This window comes from Ornithorhynchus anatinus, chromosome 17, assembly GCF_004115215.2.
Source record: "Ornithorhynchus anatinus isolate Pmale09 chromosome 17, mOrnAna1.pri.v4, whole genome shotgun sequence".
NCBI lineage: Eukaryota > Metazoa > Chordata > Mammalia > Monotremata > Ornithorhynchidae > Ornithorhynchus > Ornithorhynchus anatinus.
The window spans coordinates 3977761-3990297 of NC_041744.1; the positions used below are offsets into that span (position 1 = coordinate 3977761).

Below are 12537 nucleotides of genomic sequence, written 5' to 3' on the forward strand. Positions count from 1 at the left end.
TCTGGCGAGAAGGAGGTCACGGGTGACCTTAGAGAGAGCAGTCTCGGTAGAGCGGAGGGGACGGAAGCCAGATCGGAGGGGGTCTAGGAGAGAATGGGAGTTAAGGAATTCTAGGCATCGATCGTAGACGACTCGTTGTAGGATCTTGGAAAGGAAGGGTAGTAGGGAGATAGGACGATAACTGGAGGGGGAAGTGGGGTCGAGAGCGGGTCTTTTTAGGATGGGGGAGACGTGGGCGTGTTTGAAGGCAGAGGGGAAGGAGCCCTTGGAGATCGAGTGGTTAAAAATAGACGTTAAGGAAGGGAGGAGGGCAGGGGCGACGGTTTTAAGAAGGTGAGAGGGAATGGGGTCCGAGGCGCAGGCGGAGGGGGTGGCGCTTGCGAGGAGGGAGGAGATCTCCTCCGAGGATACCGCAGGGAAGGATGGGAAAGTAGGGGAGGGGGTCGCTGGGGGGGGGAGGGGAGAGGCGGAGGGGTGACTTTGGGGAGCTCAGACCCGATCGTGTTGATTTTCGTGAGGAGATAGGTGGCCGGATCATTGGGGGTGAGAGATGGGGGAGGGGGAGGAACAGGGGGCCTAAGGAGAGAGTTAAAGGTCCGGAACAGTCGGCGGGGGTGACGGGCATGGGTGTCGATGAGGGAGGAGAAGAAGCTTCTCATCGTCACCGTCATCCCGATGGTAGTGAAAATGGCGATATCCGTCAAGCGCTTACGACGTTCCAAGCGCTGTACTGAGCGCGGGGCGGATCTCAGGTGGGATCCGGCCGCTCCCGAGCGACACGGCCCCCCCCGGGCCCGGGAAACCCAGAGCCCGGTCCTCGAGAAGCGAGGACGAGGAGGGGTCGGGGGCTTCGGCCCGGGCGGCGGAGGGGCCCCGGCTCGGTCCCGAAGCCGCGTGGCTCGGCGGACGGGAGTGGGAAGGCCCCGGGTTCTAATCCCCGCTCCGCCGCCTGTCCGCCGGGTGACCTCGGTCCAGTCGCTTCACCTCCCTGGGCCTCGGTCCCCTCATCTGGAAAACGGAGGACGAAGAGGGGTGAGGCCCCAGGTGGGACGGGGACCGGGTCCGACTAATTAACCGCATCCACCCCAGCGCTCAGAACCGTGCCGGGCACGTAGCGAGCGCCTAACCAGCACCGTGATTATCATCAGTGCTGATGACGAGGCCGGACGGACTCAGTCACCCCGGCCGGGAGAAGCAGTGCTGCCCAGCGGAAAGGCCGGGGGGCTGGGAGTCGGGGACCCGGGTTCTGATCCGGGTTCTGCTGCTTGCCCGCCGCGTGACCTTGGGCAGGCCACCTAGCTTCCCCGTGCCTCGGTTCCCTCCTCCCTTTCTCCCTCCCTCTTAGACCGCCGTGGGGGGCCCGGGCCCGGGCCCGACCTAATTATCTTGTATTTGCAGGGTGCTCGGCGTAAAGCCGGCCCTTAATCCATCGCGCTGTAATGCTCACTTACTCGGTAAGGGCCAACTCAGGGGGGGCCGAACCGGGCTGGACGCGTCCGGGAGCGGGAGACGGGAGGGGGCCTGCGACAGAGCCTCTCACCTCGGGGTGGACCCCGGCCTCGGGGTGCGGGGTCGGGGCCGAGCCGGCGCACGTAGTAAGCGCTCGATAAATACCGTTGAATGAAGGAACGAATGAATGAGTGAACGAAACCAGATTGGGGGTTCCCCTCCCCAAACCCTGCCCCTCCATTCCTCAGTTTCCCAGCCGTGCAAGGCAGCGGGAGAGCCAGGAGAGGGCAAAAAGGAGGCAGAATATTCCCAGCTTTCCCTCTCCTCCCCGTCTCCCTCCTTCCCCCTCTCTCTCCCTCCCTCCCCCCCCTTCCCCGGCACCACTCGATCCGTCGATCGTATTTAATCGGGTGCTGATCGTATGCAGAGCGCCGTACTGAGCGCTCGGGAGAGTCCAGTAGAACGGGGTTGGTAGACCCGGTCCCTGCCCACCACGGGCTAGCGGGGTAGAGGGGGAGACAGGTTTTAAGAGAAATGAATAAATGAGGGATAGGGACGGAAGCGCCGTGGGGTTGAGGGAGGGGCGGAGCAAGGGCGCGGATCCAAGTGCGAGGGCGAGCAGAAGGGAGTGGGAGGAGAGGAAATGAGGGCTTAGTCAGGGAAGGCCTCTGTCTCCTCCCTCCTCTCTCCCTCTTCCTCCCTCCTTCCATCCTTCCCGATCCCTCTTCTCCCCCTCTCCCGCTTTTCCCCTTTCTCCCTCTCCTCTTTCCCTCTCTCCCCTTCTCCTCCTCTCCCCGTCTCCCCTCTCCCTTCCCTGTCTCCCCATCTTCCCTCCCCCCTCTGGCCATCTCCGTCCCCCTCCCCCGCGCTCCTGGCCGGAGGAGTGGGGTTCGGAGAGAAACCATCTGGCACCTGCTGTAGCCTCCTGCCGTGATCTGTTTAGCTTTGTGATCGCGGCGTTGACTGGCTGCGGCGCTGCGGCTCATCTCCGATCCTATTTATAGAACGGGGCGGGAAAGCCCTCCTCCGAACCGGCTCACGGGGGTCGTCCCGGCCTCCGGACGGGAGAGCGCCCCAGCCGGGGTCGGGGGGAGGAGGGGGCGGCCCGGGCCGGGTCCCATGTCGGCGGTCAACCGGGAGAGCGCTGAAGGCGGGGATGTGGCGGGGAAGGTCCGTGCTGGCGTCCGACCGGGAGAGCGCTAAAGCCGTGGGTTTGCGGGTGGCGTCCGCAGCCGGAGCCAAGGCCCCTAAAAGGGCGGTCGAGGATCGGGGGCGGGAGGCGGGAGGAGGGGTGGAGGCCGGGGGAAGGCGTCGAGGCCGGGGGCCAGCGGAGACCGGGGTGGGACGGTTAAGGGCCGGTCCGCTCGGGAGCCGGGGAGATGAAGACGGCACGTCTCGGCACAGTGCCCCGCACGCCGTAGGCGCTCGGTAGCTGCGACCGACGAGCGAGGCGACCGGCCTCGAGGCGGCAGGCGGCGGGAGAGAGAGGAGGGGAAGAGAAATCCGGATATGCCGGGTGGTTTCCGGAGCGATGCCCCCACCCTTGCAGAGGCCCCCGTGGCGGGAACTCTCGTGCGACGGCACTCGGGCCGTGGATCGGATCGTACCGGCGGTATTTTTTTAACGACTCGCTGTAATGCCCGACGTTGTTCCAGACGCCGGGGTAGACGTGAGACCATCGGGTCAGACGGAGCCCCACGTGGGGCCCGCCGTCTAAGGAGGAGGGCGGGCGGGTTTTCAATCCCCGTTTCGCAGAGGAGGAACTGAGGCACGGAGAGGTTTCCGACCCTGGGGCCGGCGGCTTGCCCGAGGTCTCGGGGGAGGGGAGTGAGTGGATGGGCCCGGTCGCTCCCCCGTTTTGGGTTTTTTAGAAATGCTATCTGTCAGGTGCTCACTAGGTGACGGGCACCGTACTAAGCACCGGAGTAGATACGGACTGATCGGGTGGGACGCAGCCCCCGTCCCGTGGGAGGCTCCCGGGCTTATCCCCCGGCTTACAGACGAGGGAGCCGAGGTCACGTAGCGGACACGTGGCCGGGCGGGATCGGAACCCAGGTCCTCGCGCAACCCGGGCTCGCGCCCTACCCGCCGGGCCGCGCCGCTTCTCAACGACGATAAGGGTCCCTTTCGAGCGTCTACTGTGTGCCGGGCCCTGGGATGAACGCGGGGTTGGACCCAGTCCCTGTCCCGCAGGGGGACCCTGGTCTCGATCCCCATTCTGGGGCTGAGGAAATCGAGGCCCGGAGAAGCGAAGCGACTCGGCCGAGGTCACAGAGCGGACGGGCGGCAGAGCCGGGCCCGCGCTCCACCCGCCGGACCGCACTGCTTCGCTTCGAATCGCCTGCGGCGGGTCAAGTCGAGCCTGCTCGGGGGCGGGAGATTTGCGCCGGAGATTTGCCGTATGACCTCTAGTATCCGGGGGGTCCGAGAAAGAGCCCGAGACCTCCCACCCGGGAAGCTCAGCGAGGGAGAGGCTCTCGGGAAAGCTCGGCCTCCCCCCCCCGCGCCGGCCCACCGGCTCCTCGAAGCCGGCCTCCCCTCCCGGGCCGCGACCCCGCGACCTCGCCCCCGCCGGGACCTGAGTCGCCGCGCCCCGCCCCTCCGGAGACCGGCGAGCTCTCCCAGCGAGACCGGAAGACGGGGCTCCTTCCCCGGGCCGTGTCAACCGAACGGGGAGCCCGGGGCCGCCCCGCGGGACCCCCGACGACGCGGCCCGCGGGGGCGGACGGCCCGGGCCGGCGAAGGCGGCGGGGTGTGCTTCCTGAAAAAATGGAAAAGAAAAGACGGAAGGAGAATCCCCAGCCAAATCCTCCGGGCCACGGGCGCCGGAGAAACCTCTCTCGGGTCCCCGGCGGGCTCGGAGCAGGCATCGAAGCCCCGACGGTTCGGGAGGAGACAAAATGTCCTCTCCCGTCAGAGCCCTTGGGAAGTGGAGGGGGAAAGGCTATCGGGGATCGAGAGGGAAACGGGGGCCGTGCGGAGGCTTCTTCTTTCGGGGTGTGTCGCGGAGGTGACGTGACCTACGCGGTGAAAAGCTACGGCCTCGGTGCCTGTTATCGGCACAACGAGGCGCGCGCGCACGCACGCACACACACTTCCAAAGTCCAGCTCCATTTGGGGAAAACCCGGAATGTCAGGGAACGGTTCCGGGAAGACGAGAGTTACGGCGTGGCCTGGTGGATGGATCGGGGGCCTGAGGGTTCAGGAGGACCCGGATTCTAATCCCGGCTCCCACCGCCGGTTTGCTGCGCGACCTCCGGGCAAGTCGCTCGATTTCTCGGTGCCTCGGCTACCTCATCTGCAAAACGGGGATTAAGAGCTCCAGGTCGGACCGTGTCCGGCCTGATCCACTTGTACCTACCCCAGCTCTTAGCACGGCGCTTGGCACAGAGCGAGCGCCGAACGGATGCCATCGTCCTCCTAGAAAGGACCCGCGGGCCTGGGGAGGAAGGAGGGTTCTTGAGCTTGCCTATCTCAACCGGCCCCGGATCCCTCTCTCCTCCGGGAGGGTTTCCCGGGTTCACGCTGAGCTTGCTTAATAGACAGTCCCCGACCGACACCTTCCTCCCCCTCTCCCTTCCTCCCCCCCCGCCAACCCGTTGGCGTAACCCTCCGCTTTAGAGATCTGTGTCGGTCCCCGCCGCGGCGCCCGTCGGGTCGGGAAAAGTAATACCTAGGAATCGGCTCGAATCCGAACGGGATCGAGGGTACCCGGTCTCTCGGACAGCCTCCCTCTTCCCCGCTGTCCTGTCCCCGTCTCTCCCGGCTTCCGGATCGAGCGATCGCCACCCTCCGTCGAGCACGTACCGCGGGCGGGGCAACGTAGCAGGCGCTTGGGACAGTAGACTACGCCAGAGGGTCTCTGACCTCGAGGAGCTTACGGTCTGTTTTGGGCTGGACACCGCGCTCAAATCTCGCAAGACCGATGACGACGACGTCGGTGGCCGTTAAGCGCTCGCTCTGTGCGGAGCACCGTTCCAAGCGCCGGGGGAGATCCGGGGTCATCGGGTGGTCCCGCGCGAGGCCCACGGTTCGTCCCCATTCGACAGATGAGGTCACCGAGGCCCAGAGAAGCGAAGCGACTCGCCCGCGGTCACCCAGCCGGCGAGTGGCCGAGCCGGCAGTCGAACTCATGGCCCCTGACCCCCCAAGCCCGGGCTCTTTCCACTGAGCCACGCCGCTTCGACCGCAACTACGGCGGAGTTGGCGGTACAGGATGCCGACTGTGGTATCTGTTAAGCGCTTACTATGCGCAGGGCGCCGTCCTAAGCGCCGAGGTAGACGCGGGGTCATCTCGTCGTCCCGCGCGGGGCTCACGTTTTTTCATCCCCATTTTTACAGACGAGGTGACCGAGGCACAGAGGAGTCCAGTGACTTACCCGAGGTCACGCAGCAGACAAGCGGCGGAGGCGGGACGCCCGCCCTCCGGGAACCGACAGTCCAGCGGGGGGGCGCCGCGCACCGAAGTAAATCCCCGAAGGCATCTGGAGGGGAGGGGGCGGAAGGTAAGTCAGGAAGGGGCCCTCGGCCAGAGATGCTTCACCGCTGACGTCTGGAGAGAGTCTGCAGGCCCCTTTCATCACCCAGGCTGGGTTCTCCGATCGCCGCGGGCGCGGTCAGCGGGGAGCGGGCCGGAGCGGTGAGATTTTATGGGCCGATCCCCGGCTCTGACCATCCCCGGCCCCCCAGCCCTGGGGGATAATCCCTCTCCGTCCCAGAAAGCCACCGGCTTCCTCGCTGCCTGAAAGCGGGGGGCCCCTCCCCGGATTCCCACCTTGCTCACTGCGGACGCCCGGGCCCGTCGGAGAACGTCGGAGTCGAGAGGGCCCGACGCGTCTTCGCGGGGACTGACGCTCTGCGACCGCAGGAGGGCCGAAGCCGTTCGCCGAAGCATTCAGGTGACTTAGGGAGCCGGTCCCGCGACATCAGGCGCGGCCCCGTGATCCGGCTCCCGGCTCATCGGCTCCGGACCGGCGGAGGCGAGAGAAGGCCGGCGACGGAAGCGGGGGTCAGTCTGGCCCGGGGGGGGGGGGGGAGGGGGGGGGGAGGGGGAGGGGCGGCCCGCCCCCGAGGGCCTCCCGGGCTCCCCGTCGGGAAGATCCCGGCCCGCGACGTCTTCCCGGCCTCGATTTCGGGCCGGGGGGGGGGGGGGGGGGGGGGGGGGGGGGGGGGGGGGGGGGGGGGGGGGGGGGGGGGGGGGGGGGGGGGGGCGCGGCGTGGCGGAACCCGGACGTTCGCGAGACGGTTAAGGGCACGGAGCCGGCCAGAACCGCCGGGACCCGCCCGCCGGAGGCTCAACTCGGGTCTGTCACCGCGCCCGGACCGGGGACGCAGACGAGTGCCGGACGGCGGCGGCGAGACCCGTGTGTTCGGGAAGCGGGTCCACCCGTGCGCACGGCCGGAAAGCCGGATGCGCCGCGCTCCCCGTCCGGGCCACCGAGGCCCGTTTGCAATCGCCCGGGCGCCGTGCCCAACCGGCCCCCTCCTCGGCCTTCGGGCGGCGCCGCCGGGCGAGGCTCCGCCCACACCCGAGTGGGCCGGCTCCGTCCCGGAAGCCGACGCCGCCAGTCCGGAGCGGCCACCCTCCCCCTTCCGTGAGCGGAGCTGGCCTGACGCGCGCCCCCGGGGACCTCCGAGGGAGCGGCGCCCACGCCCCGGCACGGCCGACGGGCGTCACGGGCCCCGCCGCCGAGGCCGGGGCCGACACCCGGGACCGTGGAAACGCTCGGCTCCCTCGGCGCCCGCTCTCCCGGAGTCCCCGGGCTCCGATTCCGGCTCCGCCACCTGTGTGCCGCGTGACCGTGGGCGAGTCACTTGGTTTCTCTGGGTCCCCTCGTCTTTCAGGGGGGACGGGACCGTGAACTCCACGTGGGACGGGACCTGCCCCACGCCGATCCGCTCGTATCCACCCCGGCGCCGGACCGACACCCCAGCCGCCGTCAGCGTCGTCGTTATCATTTTCCGTCGCCACCACCACTGGTGCCGTCCAAGGGAAGGAGCTCCCGCCTGGGCGCCGAACCTCATCCCGCCGGGTGTCCCTGGAAAAGCCCGGAAGCCCGAAGCTCCTCCGGGAGAGAACGCCCGCTTCTCCCTAGGTCCCGCGACGCCGGGGAGCCGCGACCGGGAGAAACGCCGGGAAAAGGACGAGGAAAAATGCAGACTCTCGACAGATCCGGGGCGCCCGTAGGATCGGGCTCTTCGCTCTCCGTTCCCGGGGCCGCGGGTGCATTCGGTTCAGCTTCTCTTCGGCTTTCTCCCTCGTCCCAGAATCCCGGCACGGCCCGCTCCCTTCCCACCCGCGCGGGCCGCTTCTAAAAAAAAAAGTAAACGGAAAGAGGGCGATTCCGGATGCCTTGCCCTCGTCGGCTTCTATTCTGCGCATCTAATGTCAAGACCACGAGGCGCCCGTCGGCCGCTCTTTCCGAGATCCCGGGTACTTCCCGGACTCCCTAAACGTTCCGACGCACGGGTCTCCCCTCCGCCCGCCGGGGGCTCTTTGACAGCAGCGGTCGCGTCTGCCGATGCTGTCGTTCCGCGGTCCCCCAAGCGTTCGGTACCGCGCTCGGCAGGCGCTCGGTCGGAATCGTGGGTCGATCGATTACTAGGTCGAAGGTTCTCCCCTCCCCCCCCCCCCGCCCCCCAGGCGACGACGGTGGCGGCGACGCGCGTGTACGCCTGCGCGAGAGAGGCGTGAGCGGGAGACCGCGGCAGGCGGACGCGCTTCGGGATTTTGGAATTCGCGGTTCCACGGATCTCCGGGTCGGGGAACGTCCCGGGCCTGCAACTCAGCGGGTCCATCGGGAGCGCTCTCCGGAGAGCCACCGGGCGCGGGGCACCGAACCGAACGTTTGGGAAGGTGCGACGGAGGTAATCGAAACGGTTCCCGCCCCCGGAGGGCACGCGGTCCGACGGGAGAAGTCGGACACCGATTTCAGTTACCCGCAGGAGGGAACGACGAGGGTAAAAGGACGCGTAACCGAAGCGCGGTCGCGGGCGGCGTTCAGGTCCGGCGTTCGAAGCGTTCGGTGAGGCGCCGCGAGGCGAGCCGGCGGTCCCGCCCCACGCCGCCGGGGCGCCCCCGACCCCGCGGCGACGCCGCGGACGCACTCTCCCGGACGGCCCCGCCCTCCGCGGCGGCGGATCCGTAGGGGCCCCTCGGTAGAAACACGGACGCGGGTCCCCGGCGTGAACCCGGGTCTCCGCCCCCGCCCCCCCGCCGCGCCGCCGCCGCCCGGCCCGGGGGAGCTCCGACCCGGAGGAGGCCCGCCGCTCGCCCGGCCACGGCCCGAGCCGGGACCCGGGAACGGACGGGGCCCTCCGCCGGGCCCGCCCTCCCGTAGCCGAGACCGGCGGGGTGCCGGACACCCTCCGGGTCCGACCCCGAGAGGGAGACGCGGCGGGGGGGCGGCGGGACGGGACATCGGGTGGGGACGCGACGCCGGTCGGGTGCTTCCGGGGGGAGATGTTATCGCAGAAGACCCTCAGGGTGGAGGGCCGTGGGGACGGGGGGCAGGGCGCGGGGAAGGTCCAGGGGCCGGGGTCTCCCCCGCCAGGGACCGTCCCGAGCGTCTCCCGCGGCCTCCGGCCTTCCCGGGGTCCTCCGTCCCCGCGTCGGCGGTCGCGCCGCGTCCCGCCGGCCCCGAGCGCGGCGTCCGCGCCCGGCCGAGCACGACGGCCCCCCGTCCGCGTCGGAGCCTCCGGGCGGCCACCGCCCTCCCGAGGCCTCCGTCCCCGGGCCGTCGTCCCTCGGCGGATCCCCGCGTCTCCACCGCCGTCGACCCCCCTCCGGGTCCCGGGTCGTCCGTCCGTCCGGCCGTGTCCGCCGGGCGCCTCCCGAGCGCGGGGCGCCGGGCCCGGCGACGGACGGAGACGGTCCCCGCCCGCGGTCTAGAAGGGGGAGAGGGAGACGCGGCCGAAGCCGGCGGGCCGGCGGGGCCCCGCCGGCGCGGCGGCCGCGTCTCCACGCCGTCGCTCCCTCCCGGGCGTCTCCCGCCCCCCGCGCGCCGTCTCCCTCCGGGCCCTCCGTCGGCCGCCCCCGCCCCGTCGCCCCTCCCGGGCCCCGGCGAACCTCATCCGTCGAACGGGCCACGTGGCGGGAGCCGGCCCGCCGCCGCCGCCGCCGTCGTCGTCGACCGTCTCCGGCCCCCGCGTCGCCTCCCCTCCCGGGGCCGCCGGGACGGGGCCCTCCGCGTCCCGACCCCGTCCCGGTCCCGCACGTCCCCCCCGGCCCCCCGCGGCGCGACCCCCGGTCCCCGGCGGCGGCCTCTCGACCGGAGGGTCCCCCCCCCCGGCCCGCGCGTCGCCCTCCCGGGGTCTCCGGGCCCCGATCTCCCCGGGGGTCCCCGGGTCTTCCTTGGATAGCATTTCCTTCGGGGGTCCCTGCGGGGCAGCGCGCCGGGCGGCGGGAACGGCCGGACGGGGGGACCGGGAACCCGAGGGGCCGACGGCGTCTCACGGGAACCACGCGCCGTCGAGGCGACGGACGGCCCGTCGACGGAATGGCCGGGGCGATGAAGCCGCGGCCGGTCTCCCCCGGGCGGGAGCCCCCGGCAGGGCGACGCGCGGGAGCGGGCGAGCGTGGGAAGGGCGCGGACCCGCCTCGGCGCGCGCGTGCGTGGCGGGCGGCGCGCGGGGCGGGCGCGGGGCGGGCGCGGGGCTCGGCGCCCTTTAAGGGAGCGGGAGGGGCGAGCGGGAGGACGACGGGGACGGGGAGGGACGAGGACCGGGACGGACGGGGAGCGGCAGGGTGCGGGGTCCCGGGCCGGAGGGTCGGCGGGCCCCCGCCGCCCCCCGCCGACCCCCGCGGGGCCATGGCCCAGGCCGGACCAGCAGGTGAGGGGCGCGGGGGGCGGCCGGGGAGGGACGGAGGGAGGGAGGGAGGGAGGGACCCCCTCGACCCCCGCGCCTTCCGCCGCTGCCGCGGGCCGGACCCCCCCCCCTCCATCCGAGCCTCCCCGGGGAGGGCGAGGCGGGAGGAGGGGGGCGGGGGGCGACCCGTCTCCCCCCCCCCGAACCCCGGCCCCTCGCGGGGGACGGAGGAAGGCCGGGGGGCGCTGAGGGGCGGGCTGCCCTTTGACCCCATCCTTCCCCCCCCCCCGGCCCCCAAAGAAGAAATCGGGGTGGAGAGGGGCGACAGCGAGCAGCCCGCCTCCTCCTCCCCCGCACCGCCCCCCCTTCCCCGAGCCAGGGGCTTAGGGGGGCCGGGGGACACCCGGGCGGCCCCCCGACCCGCACCGGCCCCCCGCCCGCCTCGACCACGACGACGACCGACGAGGACGGGATCCGTCGAGCGCCGGCCACGGGCCCGGCGCCCTTCCCGGGGGCCGGGGCGGACGCGAGGCGACCGGGTCTCGGGGCTCGCGGTCTCCGTCCCCCGTTCGCCGGACCGGGGTGGGCGGGGGGCCGAGGCGCGGAGGGGTGACCGGCCGGCCCGGGGTCACGCGGCCGGCGAGCGGCGGGGCCGGGGTCGGAGCCCGGGACCCCCCTCTCCGCGCCCCGTCCGACCGGCGTCCGTCGAGCGCGGACCGCGCGTGTTTCCGTCGCCCCGTCCCCCCGGCGCGTGAGACGTGCCTCGCCTCGATTCCGTCGAGCCGCCGTCGGGTCGACGGGCCGCGCTCCCCCTCGACCCTGTCCGTCGCCGCCGTCCTCGCCCGTCCGCCTCCCCCGGTCGGGCCCGGAGCCCGGCGGGGGGCGGGGACCGTCTCCGTCCGTCGCCCGGCGTCCCGCGTCCGGTGGGCGCTCGGTAGGACGCCTCCGATCGGCCGGCGACCGGCCGGTCGGCCCCTCCCCGCCTCCGTCTCTCCCCCCGCTCCGCGGTCTCCCCCGGGGCCCGCGCTCCCCGGGGTCCCCCTCGGTCCGTCCCCTCCCCCTCGAGAGGCGGCCCGGCCCGGGGAGCGGCGTGGCTCGGCGGCGGTCGGCCGTGGGATCCGCCCCCGGCTCCGCCGCCCGTCGGCTGCGTGACCTCGGGCGGGTCGCTCGGCTTCCCCGGGCCTCGGCGACCTCCCCCGCAAAGATGGGGATGGAGAAACGAGAGCCCCACGCGGGGCCGCCCGGTGACCCCGCGTCCGCCCCGGCGCCCGGGACGGCGCCCCGCGCGTGGCGAGCGCGCGACGGACGCCGTCGGCGCCGTCGTCGTTAGGGGACGCCGGTTGCCCTCGCGCTCTGGGGGGGGGGCGGGCGGGGCGCCGAGACGGGAGACGGTCCTCGGGGGGGGCGCGGCGGAGGAGGCGGGCGCGCGGCGGCGCCCCGCCGCTCCGCCGCTCCTCCTGACCTCGTCCGTCCGCCCGACGGTATCGAGCGGGCGCTCGCCGGGCGCGGGGCGCCGCGCGCTCTCCCGGCTCCGCCGCTCGTCGGCCGCGTGACCGTGGGCGAGTCGCTCCGCCTCCCTGGGCCTCGGTCCCCTCGTCTGTCAAATGGGGAGTGGCCGCGAGCCTCACGTGGGACGGCCCGATGACCCTGGATCCCCCCCGGCGCTTGGGACGGCGCTCCGCACGGAGTGAGCGCTTAAATAGATGCCCGCGTTATCATCATTGTTATCGTCGTCGTTGTTGGAATGTACGGGTCGGTAACGGATAGGGACGGTCCCGGCCCTTGGACGGGCTTACGGTCTGATCCTTCCCCCCCCCCCCCCCCCCCCCCCCCCCGTCCCGAAGGCCGCGCTGCCGGAATGACGGTCGGCCCCGCCTCCGCCCGGCAGCCCTCCCTTCCGACTTCTGCCCCGTCGCCGGCGTCGTCGTTAGATGGGGGGAGCGGGTCCGGCTCCGGCCGTCCTTCCGGGGGATCCGGCCGCCCGTCCCGGTCGGCGGACGGTCCGACGGCCCGACGGTCCGTCGGTGGCGACGGTGACCGCTGTTGGTCGGGCGCTTGCTCTGGGCCGAGCCCCCAGGAGGGCGCCAGAGAATCGGGTCGGGCCCCGTCCCGCGTGGACCGGAGTCGCGGAGGAGGCACGGACCTGGGAGGCGGAGGGGCGCGGGTTCTAGTCCTGCCTCTGCCGCCCGTCTGCCGTGTGGCCCCGGGCGGGTCGCTCCGCTTCCCTGTCCCTCGGTCGCCCCGTCTGGAAAACGGGGGTCGGGACCGGGACGGGGACCG

The 12537-nt window shown here is 72.0% G+C and overlaps 1 protein-coding gene across 1 annotated transcript in view; it reads left to right on the plus strand.

Moving 5' to 3' along the window:
- The first annotated feature begins 10228 nt into the window (after window positions 1-10228).
- PITPNM3 (PITPNM family member 3) overlaps window positions 10229-12537 on the plus strand; it is a 207156-nt gene continuing 204847 nt past the window's right edge. Inside the window, 1 exon segment of the mRNA XM_039914417.1 lies at window positions 10229-10281. Within this exon segment, the coding sequence (XP_039770351.1) occupies window positions 10260-10281 (22 nt within the window). The 5' untranslated portion in view covers window positions 10229-10259.